Source organism: Notamacropus eugenii, chromosome 2 (genome assembly GCF_028372415.1).
Source record: "Notamacropus eugenii isolate mMacEug1 chromosome 2, mMacEug1.pri_v2, whole genome shotgun sequence".
NCBI classification, from domain to species: Eukaryota; Metazoa; Chordata; class Mammalia; order Diprotodontia; family Macropodidae; genus Notamacropus; species Notamacropus eugenii.
The window spans coordinates 241,777,139-241,805,135 of NC_092873.1; the positions used below are offsets into that span (position 1 = coordinate 241,777,139).

At 35.7% G+C, this 27,997-nt stretch overlaps 1 protein-coding gene across 1 annotated transcript; it reads right to left on the reverse strand.

Annotated features, from left to right (window-relative positions):
- Window positions 1-519: 519 nt before the first annotated feature.
- NUP43 (nucleoporin 43) lies at window positions 520-27,506 on the reverse strand. The gene is made up of 8 exons (XM_072643682.1): window positions 27,257-27,506; window positions 25,758-25,880; window positions 24,555-24,632; window positions 22,908-23,088; window positions 20,087-20,222; window positions 10,470-10,621; window positions 8,336-8,458; window positions 520-1,999 (listed from the first exon to the last, which is right to left on the reverse strand). Exons 1-8 carry the CDS (start codon window positions 27,374-27,376, stop codon window positions 1,770-1,772), a joined length of 1,143 nt encoding a protein of 380 aa, XP_072499783.1. The 5' UTR covers window positions 27,377-27,506; the 3' UTR covers window positions 520-1,769.
- Window positions 27,507-27,997: the final 491 nt, after the last annotated feature.

A 27,997-nucleotide genomic window follows, 5' to 3' on the forward strand; every position in this document is an offset into this window, starting at 1 on the left:
ATTATAATGGGGCTCAGCAAGTCTCATTTATTAACAAGTGCTAAAAATAAACCATTAAAAACTTCATAGATACTAAACTTTTGTACAAGTATACCCCACCTATCATGCTTGACTGGTTTCATGCAAATATGATGTTAGGTGAAACTAGGTTACAAATGGCAATTAATGAGATAGAAATATTGAGGAGACAGGATGATTGTAAAGCATTTTTCTGCATGGGAAAATTTTCATGGGAAAATGAATTTAATGAATATTAAATTCATAAACTGTGATTAAGAATACACCTCCATTACTTTAAATACATTTATACCTTCAGAAGGGTAATTCATACATTGAACTTTTCTTTCTTGCTCAGTCTTAGCTAGTATTCTGACTTATCTCCTTAATCAGAATTATTAAGTACTTGTCTTTAATCAAATTAATGGACATATTTCATAGAAAAGTGGGTAGATACATTTAGCTTTAAAGTTTTATTACAAAAATAAATGAGATATAAGGCAATACTGGAACAACTAAAAATCTGATGAAAATATTTATTTGAATACAAAAAGAAACATTTTTTTCCATGAAATCCTAAAGTAAATATATAGCTCTGTTCTGTCAACATTGCTGTGACTTAAATCTCAATAGTTTAATGAAAACTGTTTGACCTAATACACTTTGACACAAATTTTCATTAGTGTCCTATGTTTCATATTAAGTTACCTAATAAGAGTAAAGACAACACACCATGTAACCAACGTCATTACTTACATATACACGTATGTTACCCAATGACAAAGTAATTTAGTTTACCAAATTTCCTAACTGTATTAAATGTATTTGCACAAAATCCCATGAGGATTATTAAAATCAAATCTTGAAATTAAAATTAAATTTCTTTGGTAACAAAAAATTTTAAATGTTCAACCACAATAAATTTTGGTTTAAATATATGATGTTTAGTTCAAAAACATTACTAAAAGAACTAGATTTTTCTCACCTTTTTAATGTTGACATTCCAGACTCTAAAACTTTGAAAATAATACTTATTCCTTTAGTTCCAACTTTAGTTCCTTTAGTTCTTTTCTTCTCAGAAAGCAGACACATTTAGTATAGGGGAGCCAATGATGAATAGATGGCAATAAGTGATTAAGGATGAATAAGAGAATAAAATAAGATCACACTGGCCAGTGGTGCCTAAAGAATCATGAAACTGGTAGATGCCTCACCAATGTTATAAAGGAGAATTCCTCCTTATTTGTTAGGTTTGCTAGTTTCAGTGCCTAGGATAGTGTCCTTATAAATATTTGTTCCACATACATCAACAATGAAGGAGACGAGGTATTTTCAGTTGATAAGGGACAAGACAGCATAACTGCTATTACCTCTTTGTCCTACTTTATCATCACTATTCTCACAATGAAAAATCTTAACATATCAAACCTTAGAAAATCAACTTATCTCTGTTCATAATTGCTTCTTAAACATTACCATAATGTAATGTGAAGATTATTACAGCTAAGTTTTAGAAGTTAAAAAAAATATTTTTAAAGCATATAACAGCAACCCAAAGATATCTTTGATACTCTTTTGAATGTTCAAGTTTTTCTGTCTTCAGTCACCAAGCCTTACAGTTAACAGGTATATCCAAGTGTCAAAACTAAAAACTGTTCATTTATTAGCGATTCCACATTAAAATGAAGGCTCCCACTGAGAAGTTTACATACAAGTTGGGATTCAATTGTTAAAAGAGAGGCAAATCAAAACTCAGAACTGAGACTTAACATTCATGAGAAAAGTTGCCTAGTAACATAAATTGCTTCTGCATCAGTTCCACAAAGAAGACAAGATCCTAAAACGTCCAAGCTGTTAACAGACAGTGTCCTATTTGGCAATAAGCTAGTGATCTCAATGCGATCTTTTGCAGGGTCAGTGCTGAGCCAGGAACTTATAAGGGACTGGTTAACGTTAAGCTGGTTACTTGAAGGATGAGCTAATAATGTGCTATTTCTTCCACCTGTGATAAAGATGGTTAACACTTTGTAAATAAATGTTAATTTGTGACCTTTTCAAATAATACATAAACCTATATAAAAGGTTACTTGTATTTCTTTAATGTTCAAAATAAATTAGGTTGATAATTTTATTATCCCAGAACAAGAACAAAAGACTTACGGAAATGTACCAATTGCCTGACAATTGATTTGTCAGTATGAATTAATCTCAAGTACCCATGAGATAACCATAAAATCTTATCAAAGTAGTCATTTGAAACTTTTAACCCTATCAGTCCTTTTTTGTCCATCCACTGATAGCAAAACTGACCAAAAACCAAAAATGAAATATGATGAATCTTAAAAGTTAAGAGTCTGAAATTATCTACTATGGAATTATTTTTCTCCTTTTTTAACAGGTTTAAGACACAATGGCCCTAGGACAAGTTGTTACCCTAATATTATTCCTTTATATTCAGTGTTCTATATACTATAAAATAACTGATTTTGTAACTTAATAAAAGTATTAGGATATAAGCTTATCCTATTAGGCTCTCTGAAAACCAACACAATTGGGATATATACCTCATCTTGCTCTAACATGATTCTGATCTCCACTGCTAGGTCCTTCTATTTTGAAATCTTAGTGACTACATCTGTTAAAAATGTTGTTCTTAAGGTTTTATGAATCAATGTTCTATCCAAGTGACTGGTCAATAGTCTGATCTGAAAATAGTCTGGTTTCAATAAGGTGAATTGTTTGAATTCTCCAGGATATTTTGAGGTCTGTATTTATAAGTAGAACATTTTTTTTTGTCATTTCTCAAAGAAAGCAAGCATTTAGTGTGGATAAATATAGGCCCCCTTTCTGGGTATTCATTAGGCAATAAACTCTCACAATCTCTGCATAGTTTCCACCATTTCCTTGCATAATCTACATTGATGAAATGCAGTTACTTCATGATAATCCTTTTGTAACTTCTGGTGGCAAAGATCTAATCCTGAAAACCCTCCATAAACCCTCCTACTTCCCAAACAAACCTTCACGACCCAGCCATCTGTTCTATGCTTCTCTGTGGGCATATCTATCAATCTGTCCCCCATGTCTTGCCATTAAAATGCTAAATTTTTGATAACTACCTTAGGGTGATGAACCATATATTTTGTTAATATTGTGACTTGTTACATTCATCAAGATACTTTTCAAATCTATTATGGTATATTTTACAACTCTAAAGATACACACACATATATGTCACCACTTATATTACATCAATGTTAATTGCTTTCCATTCATAACTTTGATTTCAGGATGCCAGTAAACATCTATTCAGCCATAGCCTTACTGATATCTTTATGATCAATATGTCTTGTCTAGAGGTCAAAGTATCTGCAAGAATCACTTATCTACTGGTTCGATGTGACCTCCAGAATCAAGCTTAAAGTCTTCAGTCTCTGTTTCTTTGGTATTTATTCAGAATTTTAATTTATTATCATTAGTTTTGTTGATGCCTCTTGTTTTTACATCACATTCATTTCTCAAATATATCCCTGACCACCCAAAAAGTCTTCTCTTGAAACCAAAATTTAAAAAGGAAAAGTAGCTCAGCAAAACCAATCCATCAGTCATGTGACAACATAGGGAATTTTCTACATCTATAGCTCTCCATTCCTTCAGGTAAGGAAGAGGAGCATTTTTTAAACTGTTCTTCAGCAAATCTTGGTCATGATAATTATACAGTGCTATTTCATTTTTTAAAAATTTGTTTTCTGTTAAATTGTAGTTTTTTTGTGTGTTATTTTACTGGTTCTGTTTACTTCATTCTGTACCATTTTATTAAAGGCTTCTTGTATTTTTTGGAATTCTCATTTGTTGTTTCTTATGGCACAATAATTACCCATTTATTCATGTACCACAATGTAATAAGTTTAGCCACTCCCCAGTCAATGAGCATCTAATTAATTTCCAGTTCTCTGCTACCACAAAAAGTGTTGCTATATTCTGGATAGACCGTGATCCTCCTGTGTTTCTGGATCATTTTGTTAAAAAAGAAAATTTGACTTGGAGTAAAATGGAGGAATTGTTTCAACAAAGCATCTCTCATACATATGTTAAAATTAAATATAACTTTCTTCAATGATTCTTCAACAAGGTATAAAATGAGGAGATGCTTGACAAAAAGCATTTGCTTCTGTCACAGAGCATACAGAAACTCTATATTCAAAAGAGAATGGGTCAATGATACAAACAGGAAAAACAATATGGATGAAAAACACAAATCTCTGGATGGTTAATCCATTGAATTAATCCATTAATACACCAATTGTGGATAGGCACTGCAATTGAGCAAAACAAACAAACAGGACCCAGAACTGAATACAACAAAGAGAACAGGCTGGGTTACTTTTGGAAATTGTGTCCAGTTTTCAATAATCTCAAGTTGTTCCCTGACACAAAAACCCAACTTTTAACACATTAATATTCTAATAATGCTATATAACTGCCAATCATGGAGCACCACATTCTCCAAATAAAACTATCAATGACCCAAAAGGTAATGAAGAGATGTATAGGGACATAAAGTAAGCTGTAGCATGTTACCAATAAAGACGTAGCACTTTGTAACATAAAGTACAAAATGTAACTTAAAGTACATTTTCCCAGAATTTTATAAGATCTTGTAAAGAAGGGCTCCAGCAATATGGTCTATGGAGGATTTATACATAGTCAAGTTGCATCTAGAGGAATATACCTAAGAGATCACAGATCCTCTAAACTACTTAAGTGTAACTTTCAATTATCTGACCTATTATGAGGGAATGGACAGTGTGGATATATCAAACTCATGAAAAATCCTCAATTTTCTTTTGGTTAATAAGCTTCAAACTCCCTACCCAACCCTCAACCCCCAGCTTTGGGCTAAATTCAGTATTAATGTCAGATTTAAGTTTCATTTGGTGTTCAAAGCCTGGCTCAACCTCTATGAAGTCTTCTAAAACCATTCTGGCCTATGGAAGTTTGTCTTTTTACTCTCAACATACACTACCAATTTGCCAATTAATCATCCATTGGCATTTCTAGTGTTAATTTTTTATTTATTTGTATCTTGTCCTCCCAACTAAACCATAAATTCCTTGTGGAAAGGGACAAGGTCTTATATTTCTTTTTAAATACTCAGTAGTCGTGCATCATTTTCCTTTCTATTATAATGTCAAAGTTTAACTATACCCTTTTTATGTGTGTTGACTCATAGACTCTTCCTTGGAGTCTTGTAATTTCTTTAAATTTGTATCCTGTTTTGGTAGTATCATGTTCAATTTCTTCTGTTTTTTTAAAGGTTTTGGCATGTCTATCACATAGCCTTCTCAACTGATTCTTAATTTTCCATTATTTTGATCATTTGTTATCTTCTGCTCAGGTATTTTTCTGGCTGATGGTGCTCTCCTCTCTCCCCCAATAAGTTCTATTGTTGATTCTATTGATCCTCAGGTTTCTTTTTTAGTATATACTTTATATTTTTAATTCTTCATTTTTTCTTCTTGATCTTTCTTTAGCAGATTTTAAATCTAGCTTGATTTTTGCCCAGTCTTTATAACTTTCTTCCAGCTCTAATTTGGTCTGATGATTTTCTTATTAATGCTGACCTTAATTTCTTGGACTAAATTATACAAAATTTGAGGACATCTCCTGAGATACCTTGCATGGCATCTTTTGTATTGCTTCTGGTCCTTTAGTTGGTTCAGTTGCTCTAAATTAATCTTATCAGAACTCTGCCTATGCTTTCGTAGCCACTTTTCTTCTGTTTTGTTTTTCTCTTCATTCTTTTAAAGAGATGCATGAAGAGCCAGGCTCTTCAAACATCTTACTGAATTCTTGACTGAAAAACTCAGTTACTATTAATTAGATTTTATATTTCCTTAGTTTGAACAGCTCAGCCTGATATAATCCTTATGAAAAATTAAAAAACCTATCAAAAAGCAGGTTGTCAAAAACAAGAAGGAAAAACAAGCAAGGATTGGCAAACCAGATAACCAGTTCTGAGTTAACTGATTTTACTACAAAAATTTTCCTAAAATTTATTGTAGTATTATTTGTGTATGTATGTGATAACTGTATAATTATGTATAAATGCACAAATATTTTTTATAGTACAGTAACAACTATGGTAATTTCCATTTTTCATCTTTAAATTTTGTCTTATCCAAAATAAAATTATGGATTGTCTCAAGAATCAATGGTTTTCCCCTTCACTGGGTCTATAAGGGTAAGATGAATGATTACTTGTTGGGAATGCGATACCATACCCTTCTAAGTTTCTTTCAATCCTGAGATTTTAAAATTCATTCCCTACCTTTCCAAATCACTTTCCCTTTCATCTCAAACACATAACTCCAACTTTTATAATAAATAACTGCTTACTACAAGAGAGAAATTAAGTCATCTGATAGGCACTCCCTTAATTCTCCTTCTCAAAACTTTTCACCATTACCTATTCACTTCTTATTTCCTGACTCATAAATATATTCTCACTCATTGCTAAGAGTAATTTCCTTAACCAAGCATTCCTATACTCTTTTGCTTTCTCCAGAACCTTATCTATTATTTCTCATTATTTATAGAACATATCCTAATACTATCTCAAAATCAGCCCGTCCAAAACTGCAACTCTGCTTTTCCTTCTACAGAAATTACTGTATTTGTCACAAATGCCACCCATTTATCTGCTCTCCCATACTTGATGTTTTGTTGTTTTCCTTGATGTCTCCATTCTACCCCCTTCACCCCTACCTCTAATAACCAATTACAAATCTCTGATGATTCTGCCCTTATAAAATCTTTCCCCTCTTCTCCTTTTCTCATCAGTCTGTTTAAGGTACTCAACACCACCCAGTTGGGTTCCTATTATAATAGGCTCCCTAAATTCTTCTCACTCTTCCAAGTCATATTTCAGATTTATACCCCCTATGCAGAGATCTAGTCCTGCCCTTATCAGCAAAAAAATCTTAAAATATCTCTATACTCTTTACATTTAAAGTTCATACTAGATGGTTTGATATCTAAGGCTTTCTGTAGTCTGATAACACACTTTTTTCTACTTTATCTTGTACTATTTCCTTCTATGTACACTATGTTACAGGTAATCTAGGTGATTTCTGGTACCCCTACCCCATATATACCACAGACTTCCCATCCCTAAGTCTCTGTTTGTGATGTTTACTAAGGCTAGAAATTCTTCCCCTATTCTCCCTACCCATCCTTTAAAGTCCAGATCAAATTCCTCCTCTCCTATAAAGCTATCTTTGATTACCCACTGGAAACTACTTTATTCCTCTTAGACTGTATTCAACATTTTGCTTAAATCTCTCTTATACTTTCATCACACATTAGTCTGGATCAAAGTTGCCTAGAACAATGAATTACACATAGCTGCTAATTAATAAATGTTTAAATGAAGATGTATGCTCTTTTTCACAAGTGTAACTCCTATTTTTCTTCCACTCACCCCTGACTCTAACTGGAAGACAGAATAATGTGAAGTGCGATGATCTAACAAATCAGAAGCTTAACATGTACTCTGTCTCTTTCCTTCTTCCCTTTCATCTGTCTCTGGTAAGGTTGTAAATGACTATTCAACAATACAGTGGCAAAAAGCACGCAAAAAAAGAACCTAAGGTGTCTAGCACTAACCGGCATTACAAAATTTTGTAAATATCTGTAATGGTAACTTAAATGGGAAGATCTTTCCAACTCATTAATAGGCCCATGCGACTTGCTTAAATCACATGGAAGCCTAAGTCACATGTAGTGGGAGGAGCATGCTGCAAAGGCAGAACAGGAAGGGTAAAACAGAACTGGGAAGACACTGGTGAGAGCAGGAGCAAGGACAAAGGCAGACCAGCACAGCTAGTCTTATCAGTGTTTGTTTGTTGGAAGGCCCCAGGGTGGGGGTGGGAAGTGGTAAGGCTAGGAAATGCCTTTGTCCCCAGCAGTGCTAATGTGTATTGACTTCTTGGCTAATGACAGATTTGGCTTTCTGGTGTCTCAATGAATGTTTTTCTTCTGCCTTCTATATGGAAAATCTGTTATATTTTGTGATTCAGAACTATGCTGGCATATTCATAGTCACTATCAGTGTTATGAATATTGCCTTGGTAATACAACATCATCAATGAAATGGCAATCAGAAATTTCTAGCTTTGCCCCAAGACTAAGGATGTTCATGTGTGTGTAGATTTACATTTTCTCTTTTGGCATAGAGCAGAAGCAATTTCATGGGAGAAAAATAAATTTCACTACAAACCTTTCCCAAAAGGATCATGAAATATTACTTCACAAGGTCTTTTCCAAGGTCTCTTACCTTGGTGAAAAAGTGATGATTTTTCAGGAACATCTGTGGAGGCATCCCAATGCCAAAGGGATCCATCTTCAGAGCAAGTAAACAGATGATCTGGGTTGGATGGATGGAAGTGAACTTCCCACACTACAGAACAAGAGCAGAATAAGTTTTATTTTTGAATAGGCTAATTCAACAAAGATCCTATGAAGCTCTATTGGAATGTACCTAACTATTTGTGTAAAAAACTGTTAGAATATAGAGATAAAATAGTATCAGACAGAAAAAAAAATTATTGGACCTAGACAGAATGGCAATAAAGGCTATTTGTGGAATAATTCTTGCTAGCAGATAAGTTCTTTTAGGCTAGTGAACAAAGTGAGAATCAAGTTGGGGAGGGTTCAAAGATGAGAGCCTTATTACTGAAATGCCCTAGAGTCCAGTAAAATGTAAGACAGTTATTAAATTCACCAAGCACCACTGGCTGCTTGTTATGTTGGCTGCCCATGTCTCTGATCCATGAGTGTCATCTAAGGAAAATATAAGGACTTTTTCCTTTTTGTATTTTTATCCCTAGCACCTAGAATAATGCCTGGCATGTAGTAGGCATTAAATAAATGCATAAAAATTGATTAGTTGGTTCCAAGGTTGTGAAATGTTCAAATATCTGGAATTTTCCAGAGATGATCTAATTCAAGTTCAGATCTAAGGCTATTAAGAGATCAACTGGGAATGGAAACTGCAAGTAGAACTTAACTCAGAGGGTACCTTAAATAACAAGTAGCTTTCTGGAAACTAAGAATAGAACTGAGCCTCTGACACTAAGTTGGGCACAACACTACAGTTAAAACAAACTGATCTATACCTGGATCAAACCTTGGGCTCTGAGACACCAGGCAGTGTGCCCCACATACCAGAGTAGTTATAACTAGTAACATTAGACATTTCAAGATGGCATTTTTCATTTTTGCTATAATGAAAAGCTATAAGGTTTCACTAAAGACACAACAATATTACTTTTCCCCAAAAAAGAAACTGTACTAAAATAAAACATGTATGCAAACACAATTGCAAGGCTATAGGTCTGGAATAAAAAGGGATAAAGAACAGACCTGTGATTTCATTGGTATGTGGAACTCCTCTGTGGGTTGGTACCTTCTCTGCAATTGACTACTTTAAGAGAGCTTCTTAGTGCACTGAAAGGGTAAGTGGTTTGCCAGCCAGTATGTGCAAGAGGCAGTCCTTGAACACAGTTCTGGTTGGGATCAGGGCTGATTCTATCTACTAGTGCTGCTTCTCACACAGATCTGGTAGATACTCATATTCTAAGTTTTTCTAAATTAAACCAAAGCTCCAGTATTTCACAATTTGAAACAAAACAGTTTACTCTCCCCTACCTTAGGGTCAGAAGTAATTAGATGCTGAATTCTAACTAAATTCTGTTTAGAAGGTATGGTATTCATATATTTTCTTTACCAAGACAAACTGACAATTATAAAAAGGAAAGGGAGAAGATATATAAAGGTTTGGATGACCATGACCACCATCTCCTCTGGGTTAACCAAACCTTAGAATCTAAAGATGTAATCGTGTCTTCTCTTTTCCTTCTAGGAAGAGTTATAGTGAGAAAAGCCAGGCTATTAACCAGCCCTTTGGTTCTTTCTTGGAAATGAATATGGCTACAAACAATTTCTTCTTTCATGGCAATACAGCTAAAAATATAATGAAAGAAGTTGTTGTTAAAACATGTCTGACTCTTCGTGACCTCATTTGGGGTTTTCTTGGCAAAAATCCTGGAATGATTTGCCATTTCCTTCTCCAGCTCATTTTACAGATGAAAAAACCGAGGCAAATAAGGTTAAGTGACTTGTCGAGAGTCACACAGTTAGAAATGTCTGAGGCCAGGTTTGAACTGAGGTCTTCCTGACTCCAAGTCTGGCACTCCTTCTACTGCATCATCCACCTGTCTCTTAAAGAAGTAGCCTTCAATATTTTATACCGTTTTGGATATATAACTAAGAAAAGTGCTGTTTGTAAAATATATGTACTAACAAAAATGTGGAAAAATAGCATACATTATCTAAAAACATAATAATTTTGCTCTAAAAATTGTTATACAAATCACTAATTAAAAACTTGTATCTACCAATATACTTACTTTCAGCTTCATGAGCCTTCAGCAGAGATACTGGCATGCTACCTTGTCTAACATCCCAAATACTCAACATTCCATCTTGACCACCTGTAGCTACAACATGCTGCTGGTTAGGATGTCTATCAACACAGTGGAGTGGAACTCTGTCTCCAGTTCTTTTGGAGAAAACGCAAAAGAAAAAGATACTTGATTACTTATATCCATTTTTTTTCTTTCCTTCATTTCATTTTAAAATACCGACCAAAATTAACCAAGTACAAGTCTACTATAAATTATAAATTCAGCATCCTAAGTAAGCTTCCACTTTCGAGGATAATACCTCATTTTCTTTGATCAACAAAACCAGCAGAGAATCTGAGTTGGAAGGGAAATCTGACAGTATATCTAGTTGTACCCTTACTTAACAAGTATACCCTCTACAACATATTTCACACTAATGGCCATCCAGCTTTCACTCCTGTAAGCAGGGATCCTTTTTTTGGATAGTTCTAATTGTTACAAAATTATTTCCCTACTTCAAACTGAAATGGGCTTCTAATTTCCTAACAACTAACTCTATCTTAGTAACTCCAAAATTTGATTAGATGTGCTTTTAAAATATCTAGAAAACCTGGAATGAAATGCACAATTATTTAGGAAGCTTGTTAGCTAAAATCACACACAGTACATCAGAGTGAGGCTAACATTTTAGTTTTTGGTGCTCCTACATCTATGCATGCTCTTCTTAAAGATAAGTTTATTTTAAAATGCACTCAGATTCAAGAAATAGACTAATGTAGTGAAAAGTACAAGATATCTTTAAAATATCTGTTGAACTGGCTTTAAAACTAATGAAATTTCTTTATAACATTTTAAAAAAATGTTATTCAGTATATGAACAGAAATCTTCAAGCATATTCACATTTCTCAATGAGGGGAAAGTAAGACATTTGTGAAATATGTTAACCAAAACCACTCTAACTTATTAGAGATGCTCTGTGAAGTATAGGAAAAAATAATACTTGACTTTTGTCCAGAAACACCTAGATTGTTTTGGTCAGCAAACTACCGTGTGCTGCTAGATATAGATATACAGATACACATACATATATATTACATTACCAATGCAAAGTGATTTGCAGAAACAAGTCTTAATTATGATAGATCTCTCAAAGATATTTGCTGAATTAAATTTCCCTATAAAATATCTTGAAAAGTGATTCAAGCTCAATATTATGTCCCCGTGTTCCCTCTCAAATTTCTTCTGTGTTCAAGTTCTTCTCAATCTCAAGTACTATTTTGACATGCTAATTTAATGTTTTAGGTACTAAAAGTCACAAGTCTAATTCAACAGTTCTTATGATAATAATAATGATAACATTACTATGGAAACTCTGAAAAATATGTTCTACTTCATTTATTCAAAATGTATTTATGTACCTATTATTGGGTACTTTAATCTTAAGTCCCTGCCCTCAAGAAACCTCTACTCTACTGGGGAAAATCTGTCATATTTTGCTTCTTCCTCTTGAACTTCAGCTATAAATGTCAAGCCAAGCTTTCTCTGGTTTATTTTTCCTTTCTGCAGCTCTTCAATATTTCTTCCAAATCAATTAAAAAGTATTTATTAAGTGCCTACTATGTGACAGGCACTGAAGAAACAAAATAAAAAAATAAATTCCTGTACTCAGGGAGCTTATAGTCTAATAAGGGTGATAAGTCCTCATATAAACACATGAGAATATCTGCAGAATACATAAAAATAATTATAAGGTAGGTAAATACAAAGTAATGAGAGAGGGTGCTAGCAATTTTAAGGATTAGGAAAGGCTTTGTGTAGAAAGTGGTACTTGAGCTGTGTCTTAAAGTCAAGAAGGCTATGAGTCAGAGGTGAAAAGGGAGTACATTCCAGGAATGGGGGACAGCTAATGAAAAGGCAAGCAGACAGGAGATGGAGTGCTATATGAGAAAGAAAAATCCTGTTTGGCTGGACTGTAGAATACATAAAGAATAATAACATGTAATGACTCTAAAAGGACAGGCTGGGGTTAATTGTGAAGAGCTTTAAGAGCCAAATACAATAGTTCATATTTATCTTAAAGGCAACAAGGAGTCACTGAAGTTTATTAAATAGGGAAGTGACACAAGGAAAACAGATTTGGATTAGAGAGGCAAGGAGACTTGAAAGGTCACTGAAATAGTTCAGATAAGAAGAAATACGTGAGTGAACTAAGGTTGTGGCTATGTAAGCAGAAAGAAAAAATTTGATGTGAAAGGTTAGGGAAGGGTTTGAAGGGAAAGTTAGTAAGTCCTGTTTTGTTAAAAGATGTTTTTAAGACATCCAGGTTAAAATATCCAACAGTTGGTGATGCTCAGAGGCAAGACTTGGTCTGTATATATAGATCTATGAGTTATCTTCATAAAGTGATAATTAAACTTATATAAATGATGAGGTCACCAGAAGAGAACATGTACAGACAGAAAAGGGCCCAGAACATACCCATAATTTTGCAAATGAGATCACTCCAAAGTGTAGTGCCAGACTTGGACTCAAGACAACCTGGATTCAAATCTTGCTTCAGAAACTTACTATGTGATTCTAAGTAATTCACATAATTTGAATCTGAGTTTCCCTTTTTGCAAAAAGAGGTAATAATAACATAGCACCCACCTCACAGAGTTGTAAGGAGCAAATGAAATACTGTATGCAAAGTAAAAAGGCTATATATGAATGTCGGCTATCATGATTACATGCTAAATCCATACTGGTCATGGCTGACACATTACTTTGCTTGGTCTAGAGACTATTCGCTGGTTGAGGAGGTTTCTGGGCTCTTTTGTCCTCTTTGTTGTGGCTCATGATGGTTTTGGACTAGGTAAACTTCTATAAGAAATCACAATAATCAGAGCCATTATCTTTACCTTGATACATTTCTCATTTTTCAAAGTCAACCAATCAGCATTTATTAAGTGTCTACTATATGTCAGGTAGGGCAGCTAGGTGGTGCAGTGGATAGAGCACCAGTGCAGGAGTCAGGAGGACCTCAGTTCAAATCTCACCTCAGACACTTGACACTCACTAGCTGTGTGACCTTGGGCAAATCACTTAACCCCAACTGCCTCATCCTGGGTCATCTCCAGCCATCCTGATGAATATCTGGTCACTGGATTCAGATGGCTCTGGCGGAGAAGTGAGGCTGGTGACCTGCACAGCCCTCTCTCACTCAAAACAAAGTCAAGTGCAAATCATGTCATCATTTCTCTGATGTCATGGTCTTCTTTGGCAAAGAAGGACAAACACACACACACTGTATGTCAGGTACTGTGCTAGGCCCTGGGGATACAAAAGGAGGAAGACAGTCTCTGTCCTCAGGGAACTAACAATTTAGGCTAAAAGAAAAGTTTAATTAGATGTGCTAAATAACTTCACATCTTTTATCTACTAATTTGGTGTTAATTCCATCTTTTCTTTAAGAAAGTTGACTTACATGAACTGATGCAGAGTGGAGTGAACAAAACCAGGAGAACATTGTACACTCTATGTGATAACTTTGATAGACTTAACTCTTCTTAGCAATGAAAGGATTTAAGACAATTCCAAAAGACTCATGATGGAAAATGCCATTCATATGCAAAAAAAGAACTATGGACTCTGGATGCAGAGTGAAACAGACTATTTGCTCTCTTTTTTGTTGTTTCTTCCTTCTTGTGTCCTCCCATTGCTTCTAATTCTTCTTTACAACATGACTAATGTGAAAATGTTTAATGTGAAAAATATGTAGAGCCCACATCAGGTTGCAAGCCATCTTGGGAAGGAAAGAGAGAGGGGGGAGAAAATTTAGAACTCAAACTCTTATGCAAGTAAATATTGAAAACTAAAAATAAACTAATTTCTGAAAATAATTTTTTAAAAAATAAAGAAAGCTGATCATCTGACTACACATAGGCAGCTGATTCTGAAAGATTACTACTGTGGTAACCAGTTTTTTTCTTTCTGTGAAGATATACTTAATCTCATTTGCCATGATGCTTTTTGGTGATTTAGTGTTCTCTATTTGAAATTCCATTTCAGTATCATGACAGATGTTAGTTTTGTTTCCAGAATCAAAGATTTACGATGTTCAAAGTCTTTGATATTACAGACTAGGAAACTGAGGTACAGAGTGCGCAAACAACTTGCTCAATGCAAAACACAAACAAAAAGAGCTAGGGTTTGACTCCAGATCTTCTGACTCTCAATCCAGTGATCTTTCCACTACACTGTAAATTTTGTCAACTCTACAGAACTTTGTACTTCTTCATCCTCTGTAGCAGATGTTATGACATAAGCTTCTCTTACCTTCATGGGGCTCATTATTACCAGTGTATGAGTAAGTGACAAGAGACCCATGAAATGTTAACTGCTGTCTTAGGGCGCACAATTTTAGCAACTCCTTTGTTCACTTCTCTGAAGTAAATCTGTGAGGTATCTTTTTATTCAGCTGTAGCTGTGTTTTTTTTCTAGTTTCACCTATAGCAAGTAGAACCATATTATGCTTTAGTCTTCTCAAGTAGTGTAGCATATCAAATCACAGGTCACTGGATGAATCTCTTGTATTCTATTATGGCTACAAAGGGTGTTTGCGCAGGACTGAGGCCAATTTTAATTTTTATCTGTTTCATTTAATTAAAAAAAAAGTATCTGTCTCATTGCCACTAACAAAAGAGCCATAATCTACTGGCCAACCTATTGGTGATGAGGCTATTGGTTTGTTATTGGTTTGTTCTTGGACAGCAGACAGTTTAAAAGTTCTTTAACCTAGTAGAACCTATCAGAGCTTTTATCCCACTAACGCAGCTTTAGAAGACCCATGATCACTTCTACACGACAATGAAGCATTAAAATAGGACTTAGGAGGAAACGATTTAAAACTGTTCTTAGTCCCATTTGGCTCTCCTGCTTTTGCAGTGGCAAAGTGGCAGCAAAGATAATAGAGTTTGCTAAAAATAATAATTTTTAAATTGTCTATATTCTAAATATGAGAAATCTGTCTAATAACAAATAAACATATTTTTAGGAGAAAGTAACCAATTCAATATTGATATTATTGTTAAATAAAACCAGAAAGCACATGGAAACTGCAGCTAAACAGAAGAAAGGTTTGAAGGCCATCCTTGGAGAGGGATAAAAGAGCTGCCACAGCTGCTTTCAATGTACACCCAAAGTCTACTAATAACATTTTGTGAGACAGTTATCTCTTCTTGTAGTCCTCATGATTAGCACAAAGAGAAGATGCTATGAAGAAATACACTACCATCTACTAAAGATAAATTCTCAAAAAAAAAAAGATTGACAACAAAGCTTTGACATTTAGTGTCTTCGATGCATAAATAGGAATAGGAAACACTGGCAAAAACTTTAATGGAAAATATGGCCCAAGTTTGGGAAGTCAAAGGCCAAAATGGGGGAAGCGGATGGAGAAAGTATTTAGGGCTTTATATATAAGACTTTGTGCTAAGGTGCTTTGCCTGTTCTGAAGCTCAAAACAATACTGGGAGGTAGGTACTGTTATTATGCCTATTTCAAAGATAAGGAGGTTGAGGTAAACAGAAGTTGAGAGACTTGGGTCACAACAGGTAGTAAGTGTCTGAGCCTGGATCTAAACTTCAGGTCTTCAGTGTTCTATCCACTGGTACTTACCCAGAAGCCTGATGCCTGGTGTATTTTCATACGCAGCCTTCAAGGAAAGAAGCACAAAATGCAAAAAAACATCATGACCAAAAATAAAACTATCCCTATCTTAACAGACTGGTAACTGACATGAGGACACTAGATTATTTTTTAGTGTTATATTTATTCTTCTTTAATTAAATTCTTCCTCACAGGAAGGACAAAGGAGAGATAGGGAACTATTTAAGGGGAGGATGTTGAGAGAAGCCTAAGGCAAAATTTACCCCAGAGCATAAAGACACAATTGAACTACTGACTGGTAGGCAAACAAAAGGAATACTTTGACTTACCACTGCCAGGTAAACAATACCTTGGAGATAGTGTGGTCACAATAAAGTGAACTACACAAATTTTTTGGCATCCCAGTACATATAGAAGTTATGTTTATACTATACTGTAGTTTATTAAGTGTGCAATGGCAGTCTGTCTAAAGACAAATGCTAATCAACATCTGAGCCTTCAGTCAGTTATAAGCCTTTTTTGCTCAGCATCAAGGTTGCCCAGTGGCTAGAGTGCAAGGCCTGAAATCAGGAAGGCTCATCTTCCTGAATTCAAACCTGGCCTCAGATACTTACTAGCTGTGTGATCCTGGGTAAGTCACTTCCTATTTGCTTCAGTTTCCTCATCTGTGAAAAGGGCTGGAGAAGAAAATGGCAAACCACCCTAGTATATTTGCCAAAAAACACCCAAATAGGGCCCTGAAGAGTCAGAATGGATTAAACAACAATCTTTTTTGCTTGTGGAGGCTTGCCTAAATATTGATAGCTGCTGACTGATCAGGGTGGGGGTTGCTTAAGGTTGGAGTGGCTATGGCAATTGCTTAAAACAAGACAACAATTAAGTTTGCTGTATTCAATCTTCCTTTCACTTGAATAATTAGAGGCCACTGTAGGGTTATTAAGTGCCTTAATTTCAATATTGTTGTGACTCAGGAAGTAGGCTGAGGAGAGGGAGAAAGATGGGGGAATGATAGGTCAGTGGAGCAGTCAGAACACACACATTTATTGATAAAGCTTTCCATCTTACATGGGTGCAGCTTGTGGTGCCCCAAAACAATTACAGTAAGAACATCAAAGATCAGTGACCACCCTAACAGATATAAAAATGAAAAAGTCTGAAATATTGTGAGAATTACCAAAATGTAACAGAGACATGATGTGACCACATGCTGTTGGAAAAATGGTACTGACAAATTGGTTCAAAGCAGGGTTGCCATAAACCTTGAATTTGTAAATAAACACAATATCTATGAAGTACAATAAGTCAAAGCACAATAAAATGAGGTATGCCTGTACAGTCAGGCATTTCAGTTGCTGTAAACAATGGCTAAGGTCCATTTAAGTGTTATCTTTAAATGAGAAACCTTTATCAGCAGGCCTTTTCAATATAATTAGAAAGTGGCCTGGTGGTGAGGAGGATACATATACTGCTTTTAGGCCTTCAAGACAGTTCCCTGTGATTTTCTTGCTCTACTGTAACCACTCAAATCCACAGGGCTTTTGTTTTTATTTTATAATTATGTAAATGTTCAGTAAAATGATTATGTGTCACGAGTGGATGATTCTTGACACACTTTAGAATCATTTGTCTGGAAGAAATCAGACTAGCAAGTAGATATAACAGAGTTCAAAATCAGTTACAAATTACTTTCACCCCCAAACCTTCTCCTTTTCCTAACTTCCTTATTACTGGTGATAGCATCATTCTCCTAGTTATTCGGCCTCTACACCTTGGTGTCACCCTTGACTCCTCATTTTCTTTCTCCCTTTATATCCAATTTGTGGCCAAGTCCTGCCAATTTAACGTTCCTAACACTTCTCAAATTACCACCCCTTCTCTCTTCTGACGTTGCTACCATCTGGGTACCAGCCCTTATCACTTTATGCCTAAAAAGATCTAATAGTTGGATCCTCTGCTTTAAGTTCTTGCTCCATTCCAGCCCATCTTTCAACTACCATAGTGATCTTCCTGAAGCACAGACCTGTCTGTGTCACCTCCCATTCAAAAAATTCCAGTGATTATCTTCATGATCAAATATAAAATCATGTTTGGTATCTAAATCCCTTCATAAACTGGCCCTTTCTACTTTTCCAATCTTCTTACATCCTACCCCTTCTAATGTACTCCATAATACAGTGACCCTGTTCCTGAACAATGAGTTCCATTTTCTGACTGAGTGTTTTCACTGGTTTTCCATCATGCCTGGAATTTTCTTCCTCCTCATTTCTGCCTCCTAGCTTCCTTCAAATCTGAGCTAAAATTCTAACTTTTGCAAGAAGCCTTTCCTAATCCTTTAACTGCTAGTGCCTCCTGTTGGAGATTATCTCCAATTTATCATAGCTACAGCATTATCAACATATCAATATAGATAACTTGTTTGCAAATAGTTGCCTACAAGTTGTTTCTCCCATTTCTAAAGGCAAAGATCATTTTGCTTTCCTTTGAATCCCTGGTCCCTGGCACATAGAAGGCACTTAACTGATGCTTGCTGACTTGACATGAATTAGAAGACAACAATGAGAAAATAAGGCATACAATTAAAGTTTACAGAGGTTATTGATAAAAAAAAAAAGTGCAAAATAGAAGTCAAGATAATGACCTTGAATATAACTAGTTCCTACAGAAATCAAACCGATGTAAATCTCCATGATAAGGACAACAAAAGAACACAGAATCTTTACTTAGCAATCACTGGGATCTCTCTGACAAGCAAAAAGTCAGAGTAGTCATAGGTAATAACCTTTTTAAACTTAAATTCATTTGTAAAAGATTATTGAGGAAAGCATATGAACAGTATCAACTAATAAAACTGCAAAATGCAATGGAGGTGAAAGTCTGGCATGAGACAATGTAATCAGATGATCACAAGAGTATTTATAAGTGAAACTGGAAAGATGATACTAGGCAGAAAATGGAAGTGAGCTGTCAAGAGTATCTTTATTTCCATCATTAAAAAAATCATAAGTGCAGTGCAAACCTCACAAGGCTGTTGAAGATCATAAGGTAATGCATGGAAACCACTTGCAAACATTAACATTTTATATTATTTATAACTATTATATTAATACTAATAGTATTCTAATGATGCTGCATGTTTGCAAAATATGGGGCACCACAATCTTCAAGGAATTGAAATTGTGTGTGATCTAGAGATCAAAAGAGAGATGCCTGGTGGATAAAGTACATATGACCAACAAAAATGTATGTGAAAAAGTTATTTAAGGGATTTCCATCAAGAAACATAATCAGAAAAGGAGCTGAGTCATTTGTGACTCGCAGTGAGAGTGATAAGAAACATGTTGCCTAAAAACAGGCAATTCAATGAAATATAGAGACCTAATAGAAGTACTCTAACACATGAGGGTTTATAGCATATGGACAAGAGCTGCACAAAATTATTAGAATCTGCACTGAGAGAAGTTGTCCAACTAATATATTATCATGTATTAATTTCACGGGTGCTTATGGCTAGGCTAGGTGGCATAGTGGATATCAGGCCTTGAGTCAGAAGACATGAGTTCAAATCCAACTTCAAACACTTACTAGTTGTGTGACCCTGGCTAAGTTATTTAACCTCTGTTTGCCTCATAGCACGTCTATCTCCTGGGGTTGTTGTGAGGATCAAATGAAATAATGATTGAGACTCAGCACAGTGCCTAGCATATAGTAAGTACTACATAAATGTTAGCTATAACAATAACTATTATTATTATTACCTAGTGGATAACTTGTTGACTGAGCTTTCTGAAGTTGGATTGGTTTTCTAATTACAGTCTACTGCCAGGTACAAAAATGAAAACCCTTCAATCTTTGTAGAGCCTGAGTCTTTGCTGACATAGCCCTCAAAAACTCAATACCACAATAAGCACCAGGATAAGGCATTTGTGGAGGGATATGTGCAGTAAAAAACAAATTGCATATCAAAACTTACAGTGACAGGATTTGAGAGGGTTCACTTCCTTGCTGTCTGAAATCCCATATCTTTAACTGTCCAATTGAATTTACTGTTAGAATCTCAGGAGTTCGAAGGAAGGTCACCGCATGGAGTGTACTACTGTCTGCATTATCTAAAATTAAGAAAATTGCATATCGGTGGTTGTTTAAAAAAAAAAAAGCAAATCCCAAGTGTACATTTCTTCCATTATTTTAAAGATGAAATCATGCTAAATCTTTCAAATAATAAGGAATATTTATTAGTAAAGGAAGATTCTGAAGACTTTGATTAAAAAATTAAAATATGTTAATACTTCCTATAGTTAATAGTTTTTAAAAAGTGATGCTGGATTTTTTTTATTTTCTTGTATCCCTTTTATAGTTCTAATGTCCTACATCTGAGATCTGACCACTGTTCCAAGGACTACCATAATCTGATTCTTAAGGTTTTCTGGAAGTTGGCTCTCCCTGCTTAACACTATTCTCCTAACAACTGCTCTTCCTTCAAGTCAGACCACTCTCCTCATTGCCTTATCAATAATAATGACAAAAAAATCTCCATCTCACCTGATATTCTTCATCCTCATTTATTCAAATTGTCCTCATTCTTTAAAGTGTAGTCCAATTTTAGCTTCCCCATCAAGTCTTCCCTAATGACTCTAGTCTTCAAATTTGTCCTTTTCAATTGCTACATTATTTATAGATGATATTGTACAATTTAGCACTTCATTATTAAGTTTTATGAGCAGATAAGAACTTTTAAGATGTATAATTAATTTGTATAACTTGATTATAAATTCTGAGAACAAGAATTTTGTACCTCACAACATCCAGAATAGTGCTAAGCACAGAAAAGATGTTTAAGAAATACTTGTTAACTGTTAGAGCAGAAATGACGCTCATGTTAATGGAATCAAGATTCCTCACCGTGTAAAGCTAATTGGTTTACAAAAGGATTAACATAATTAACATAACATTCAAGTTCCATTTTAAGTTGAAAACTAAGATATTAGACTAGTGATTAGCAAACTCCAACCCATGGGATTCTGGCCCACCCTGTTTTTATATTTCCAGCAAGCTTAGAATGGTTTTTACGCTTTTTAAAAAACAATACAACTATTTAAAAAATGTAAAAAACATCCTTGACTCATTCGACCACTGAAAGAAAAAAGAAATACATTAAATTTAATTATACCTATAGAGCCAGTTCCGGTTTTTATTTACAGATAAGACCGGACAATTGCAAAGTTTATCTCAGGGAATATCAGTAGTACAATTAAGAAAAAACAGAAAATTTAAATTGTTATATAAATTATATTAAATTATTTTAAAATCTGAGCTGAGAATTCTCCTTTTATAAAGAATATTTAGTCTTAAATATAAAGTATTATAGATTGCAACACTGCATACTCTTTTACATGCTCTCATCTGACATGTCGTTCACTTTCACTAGCTTTAATTATCACGAACTTTCCCCATCAGCTTCAATATATCAAGGGCCAGGCAGCATAAGAAATTAAATGGGAATTTTGGGGGAGTTATGCAGAAGTTGCAGAAGACACACAAAGGCCAGATGACAAACAGAAAAAGTTTAGAAACTCAGAAATGCATAAAATATGTGTATTATATAACATCAACTCACATTTTACAATAAGGTCCTGTAAACACCCCATAAAAGAAAAAAATTCAGACTTCTTTGTTATGAAGGGAGGGCCAAAAATTTTTATGTAGATTTTCTGGATTGAGAGAGCATCTTAACCCTTACACCCATGATGCAGAAGGGATAACTGCAGCTCCAAAAATGTAGCTCTAAGTCCTTAGATTTCCCAGGGTCCAATTGCAATGTCCATCTCCACCTGTCTCACCTGTCATCTCAAATATAACATATCTAAAACAACCCACATAATCCCCAAATCCTCTCAAACTAGCTTGTAGGATCATAAGATTACAGATTCAGTGCTGGAAGGAACCTTCAAGACCACTGAGTTTAACCTGCTCCCTATGGATAAGAAAAGTGAAATGGTTTGTCCAAGGTCACACATGCAAGCAACAGAGCCAGAATCTGAATGAGATCTTTTGTCTCCAAATCAAAGGGTCTTTCTCACTGCAGCACATTGCTCAGTCCTTACTTCTTCTCTATCTCTGTTGATATCATGACAATTCAACCAGGTTCAAAGCTCTTCCTGGTCTTTCAGTACTTCTGAACCATAGTTCAGGCAGTCATCTCATTTCTGGACTCCTGCAATAAATTCTTGTTTTTCCCCAATTCTTTCCCTTCAAATTAATTTGAAACATTCTGGCCAAATGAATCTGCCTAAAGCATCACTCTGTAGCTTTCTCTAGCTAATTCAATCTTGGCCTGGTATTCACATCTAGCCTCAAACTAACTTCGAGTTTTACTTCAAGCTACACCTCCAAATTCTGAGCTACTATGTCCCAAACACATACTGTGCTTGCTGACTTCCATTTCTTTGGTTCAAGCTACTCTCACTGCCTGTAAACTCTTCCATTCACCATCATCCACCCACTTTTCAAATTCCAGCTCAAAGCAATGTTCTTCACGATGTCTTTCTAGATCATCTCAAACAGAAACACTTTTTCCTTCCTTTGCATCTCATTTAGTATGTATCATCTGTATATTACCTTCTAGTGTAGATATTTATTTACACGTTTTAACTCCCATACTAAACTGAGTCTTTCAAAGACAGAGATTTTCTTGTATATCTTTGTAGTTCTCATAGCAGAGTGGTACAATGGTTCATAAGCATGAGTGGCCAATACTTATTGGTCAAAAAAAATGAACAAATCAGTCTTCTTACCTATAGTCCGTACAGCTTCCCTGTAATCAACTCTGAAGAGATTGATTCTGCCATCTTCTCCAACAGTAACAATCTCTGGACTGTTACATACAATACCAGTACATGGTGCACTCCTATAGGAAGGACTACCTGGGCCAATGTGGTAGTGGGCTCCTACCCATTCCTGGCTGATTGAAAGAGTCTGTGAGGAATAAGAGAGGGTGAAGAAAAACACCTTAAAGTCATTTGGTGATATCAAAAAATCAAAGGTTATCAAATAGCAACTGTAGCAATTTTTCTTCCCATGATATAGTACTTCCAGGTTTGAAGGAAATTAGAATAATTACCTAAAGTAATCAAAGACACAAAATGCTTTTTTTTTTCTGTTTCTATTTCTCCTCTCAGCTCCACAGAAAAACCTCTCTCTGTCCTTGATATTTCACAGAAAATATAATTTTTGTGACTAGGAAACACTTTTCAAACCTCTATCCATTGGATTAATTTCTAAAGGAAAGTTTTTAATGATAAACAGCTTATTTTTCATCTTGGAATATCTCTTGTCATTAAGGCGGCTAAAAAGCTCCCAAGCAAGTAGGACTTCCAAGATGCTTTAAATTATTGTATGTAACACTTTCATTTACTTCACTTGTCTTTCAAAAGTAATTATTAGGTATCCAGGATTACTGCGTTCAAAAATAAGTAATTTTCTTAGACAATCAGGTTGTCAGAAATTATGATTTCCTGTCAACAATGTCATTAAGAAAATAAAAGTCATAGTTTAGATTTTTTAAATGTTTCATTCTTGACTTTATTAAATCACTAAGATGACCTGCATGGGAAGAAGAAAAATCTCAACAGGTTTTCTTTTCTAGCCATAAGCTATATAAGACCCTATGCTACTATAAGTTTTTCTCATCAAAGCGTCCTTTATTATTTTCTGAAGGTCAGTCAACAAACTTGGGTTAGATTTTTTAAAAAAGGGGCATTTTTTATGAAGGTTTGCCACTGTCTCAACATCTACCCCTTAAAGAAAAATCTAGGCATCATTAGTAGAACCAAAGAGATCTTTCCATCCCTTATGGCAAGTAAGACAATAAGTGTTCTTTTTGTCTTTGAAAAAAAGTGACACAACTATAAAGGCAAAGTAACATGACTACAGTTACTCTAAAATGATAGGTTATTCAGTTTAAATTAATAGAATTTTCACTACTTAATGGTAAAGAATATTATCTTAAAAAATAAAAAGACTGGGTCTACCTATCTCAACCAGGCTGGAACTACAATGGGCCCAATACCACTTTTGTTAGCATGGGAATTTTAATTTCTTTTGTTTCTTTGGGCAATTTGGTAGCCCATTTATTTAATGCCATATTTGGTTTGGATGCCCAATCAGGTTAGCCCAATGCACTTCAGAACTCTAAAGCTCAAGAAATCTTCCAGTCTTAGCTTTCCTGATAGTGGGAATCATAGGCATATACCACCATGCCCAAAGAATATTAGGTTTTGAGAAAAGTCTACACTAATATGAATACTTTATAATTTTTTTGCCCTTTAGGTTTTAGGATTACAAAGCATAATTTATTATTCAGTAAGGAAGGATTTACATATTAACCTATAAACATTAAGAATAATTTTAAAAATTCAATTTTTGTATAAAATGCTATTTACCTGATTATTTGGATGGTGAAGAAAAATTGTTACACTTCCTGTTGATGAAGCAGCTACAATTCTTTCCTGGTCCAAAAACTAAGCAGTAGAAAAATCCTGCTCGTTACAGATTCAAAATATTAGTAAACAATTGTACAATTTTACTTAATGATAAACATAACCACAATTTTAAACATAAAAGATAATAATAATTTGTATAACACTTTACTTTTTATGATGGACTTTCAAATATATTATTTCATTTTATTCTCACAAATCAGTGAGAAAGGTCAGGCTGATGTTATTTCCAATTTATAGAGAGGTAAACTGAAGTTTAGGTAGCTAGCTATGTGGCTCGGTGGATAGAGCACTGGGCTTGGAGTAAGGAAGACCTGAATTGAAATCCATCCTCAAACACTACCAGTGTGACCATGGGCAAGTCACTAAAGTTCTGTTTGCCTTAATCCACTAGAAAAGAAAATGGCAGACTACTTCAGCATCTTTGCCAAGAAAACCCCATGGACAGTATGGTCCATGAGGTCACAAAGAGTAAGACAGGACTAAATGATTGAAAAACAAACAAATTGAAGCTCAAAGAAATTAACAAAATTATAAATAATTCATTATTTAAAGTGGTTTTTGGAGGGGAGGAGAGGGGGATAAATCTGAACCTATGTCATCAGTGAAGGAAACTCAGCATGGAAATTTTTACACATGCAAATCAGCAACACAGAGCTGCTGCTAGTTTGTAATTCACTGTCTTGGAGACAAGATTTGAAACTGGTCTTTCCAACTTTAAAGCCAGCTCTCCATCCACAGAGCCTTCACGCTTCCCACATGGTACTTTACAGTTTATAAAACGCTTTCCTTAGCACTCTGTAAAGTAGGCATGGCAAGTACTACTTTAAGAGGAGAATAAGGCTTATAGAGGCTAAAATCTTATATGGTATGACAACCCAAAGTCTTCTGTTGCTCATTCCAGTTCAAAACTATTACACATTGCCTTTCCTTATCAGTAAGAGCAAAGTAACGAAAGCACTTTAAAAAGTTACTGCACAGACAAAAATATTAATTATGATAAATGGATATTTATATAAATTTGGGCTTTCTTAAGCTATTCTCAATCTCAGAAGAGTGAACAATAGATTAACTCTGGGCCATATGAATATATATTTAGAGAAATAATATTCTATAGTATTTTAAGTCTTAAAATGTCTAGGTTACCTGCAAGTCCATTACATCACCATGATGTTTGATGTCACATAATAACTGATGATCTCCTTCAAACCCTCCTTCGGTGCTCAAATTACCAAAATCTCCAATACACCAGAGTGAAACACTGTTTTCCTGTAAATTAGTATCATTTTTATGTTATGACAGATTAAGTCCATTTTATAAAATGACAATCTTCGTTCACTTCAAATATTCCATGTTTTACTTTTGGATGATCAATTATTTGGTAACAGTTTAAACCACTCAAGTAGTTTCCAGTCTGTAGGAATGTTAGGAGAAACAGGAGGAATGGGGCCAATAACTATTTCAACAGGTCCAGTAATATTATATATGGGCACCACTAGCTTATTATGTATTGTCTCAGTCACTGATACTAAGAGGACAACTATTATCATGGAGGCATGAAATTTTTGGAATTTATAAGGGGGTTATCATTCATTTAAGAAGACCATTAAGCATCTTTTTCCAGATTTATATTTGAGATCACGCATGCAGAAAAATAATTATAAGAAACAGATTAAGTGCATAAAAAAGTTATTAAAACACACTGAGACTCCATTGACGGAGCTATAAACTGGTCCAGCCATTCAAGAATATAATTTAATGCCCAAAGAGTTATTAAATTGTGTATACCTTTTTACACAGGGATAGCACTATGAGTCTTACGTACAAAAATATTTATAGCCGGTATTTCCAAGGTAGCCAAAAACTGGAAACTAAGGGGAGCCAGTCAATTGGGAAATGATGTTTAAAAAAGAAAAAAAAAGCCTCAGTCCTTGGCCACAAGAAGCTAACATTCTAACGAGGATGATGGTAGGCAGACCACTTTTTAAAAGCAAGACAAATCGTAAGAAATCTCAGAGGGAAGAGACTGAAGCTTTAAGAAAAAATATTCCTAGTACTTAGTACAGAAATCTGGCACACAGTGAGTACTTAATAAATGCGTGTTGACTTCTAGGGGTAACAGGTGTCTTCTAATGCTTCTCTGCCTGCGTGACTTTGCCCGAATTATTTGGGTCTCCGAATCCTCCTGGTAACACTCAGACAATCTGTTATCTGGAGGAAGAACCCTGAGGGGCCAGCGGAGCTGGCTAGTTCCCGAGAGGAAAAATGACCCCCTCGGGATTTATATTATTACATTAATTACACTGCTAGTAAATATTATAGATAGGAAAAAAGCAATTAAATCGGGGAAGCTGGGTTTCAACCTCCTACTGTGTGACCTGGGCAGGAAGCCTAACCTCTCTGAGCCTCAGTTAAAGAGGGCGGCATTGGAATGGATGGTACCTAACATCCCTCCTGGCTCCGACGTCTATGACCCGAGTCGGGGGGCGGGGGGAGTCCTTTCAGAACGAGCGCGAAGCTCGTGGGTTGCTCCGCGTGCGTGGGGGAGAAGGCCAAGAAAGCCCAAGAAGATGCGGCAGGATGGGAAAGGGGAGCGCGCGATTTGCGGGAACCTGGCAGCCACGAGACAAGGAAGAGGCGGATACCTCGTTGTCCCAAGAGCCGGTGGCGAAGGTCTCGGCAGGCTGCAGACTCCCGAGCGGCACCGGCCGCCACCGGGTCTTGCTGATCTTCTGGGACACGAACTTGGCAAAGATCTCCTCCATGACTGAGAGGCCGCAACTCTACCGCGCGCGCAATCCCTGCGCCCGCCTCTTCCGGCCTGCTTTGCCCACCTTCCCGGCATCCTGATTGGCTAGAAGAAGACACCGGGAGACGGCGGCCGAGAAAAGACCCTGGGCCCGCCTCTTCCGGTCTGCTTTGACCACCTGCCCGGCATCCTGATTGGCTAAGAGAAAGCACCGGGAGACGGCGAGCGAGGAAAGACAAACTTCTTCGGTAGGCTCCGAAAGGCTTTCGATTTCTGGGAGGGGGTGGGATGCCGGAAGCCCTGAGGGTTTGGGATGGAAGACTGTGTAGCTGAAGGTCCTGGGGCTGCCCTTCGGTTGGTTCTCCGCTGCTCTCCCCTTCAGCTTTCTAGCAGATTCCTCGTTGCCTGTCGTCAACTTTGTGAAGCTAAGGAAGCGCTCCCCGTCCCCTCCCCGTCCCCTCCCCTTCCCCCAAGCTGTCATTGTAACGTTTCACGTACATTTTAATTAGGACACGATCGTTGTTAAAATCCTGGAGTGATTGGGTGTTTCCTAAATACCCACTTAAAGCAAATCCCCAAATGACGTCTTTCTAATTTTTTGTTTTTTCCGTGCTATGAGACTTTGCTGTTCACCTGC

What these genes read in the sequence shown, in the direction of transcription:
- NUP43 (XM_072643682.1), bottom strand. Translation starts at nt 27,376, where the DNA reads ATGGAGGAGATCTTTGCCAAGTTCGTGTCCCAGAAGATCAGCAAGACC. An exon ending in CCGGCTCTTGGGACAACGAG is followed by an intron (nt 25,881 to 27,256) that starts GTATCCGCCTCT and finishes ACTAATTTACAG; the next exon opens with GAAAACAGTGTTTCACTCTG. An exon ending in GTGATGTAATGGACTTGCAG is followed by an intron (nt 24,633 to 25,757) that starts GTAACCTAGACA and finishes TCTACTGCTTAG; the next exon opens with TTTTTGGACCAGGAAAGAAT.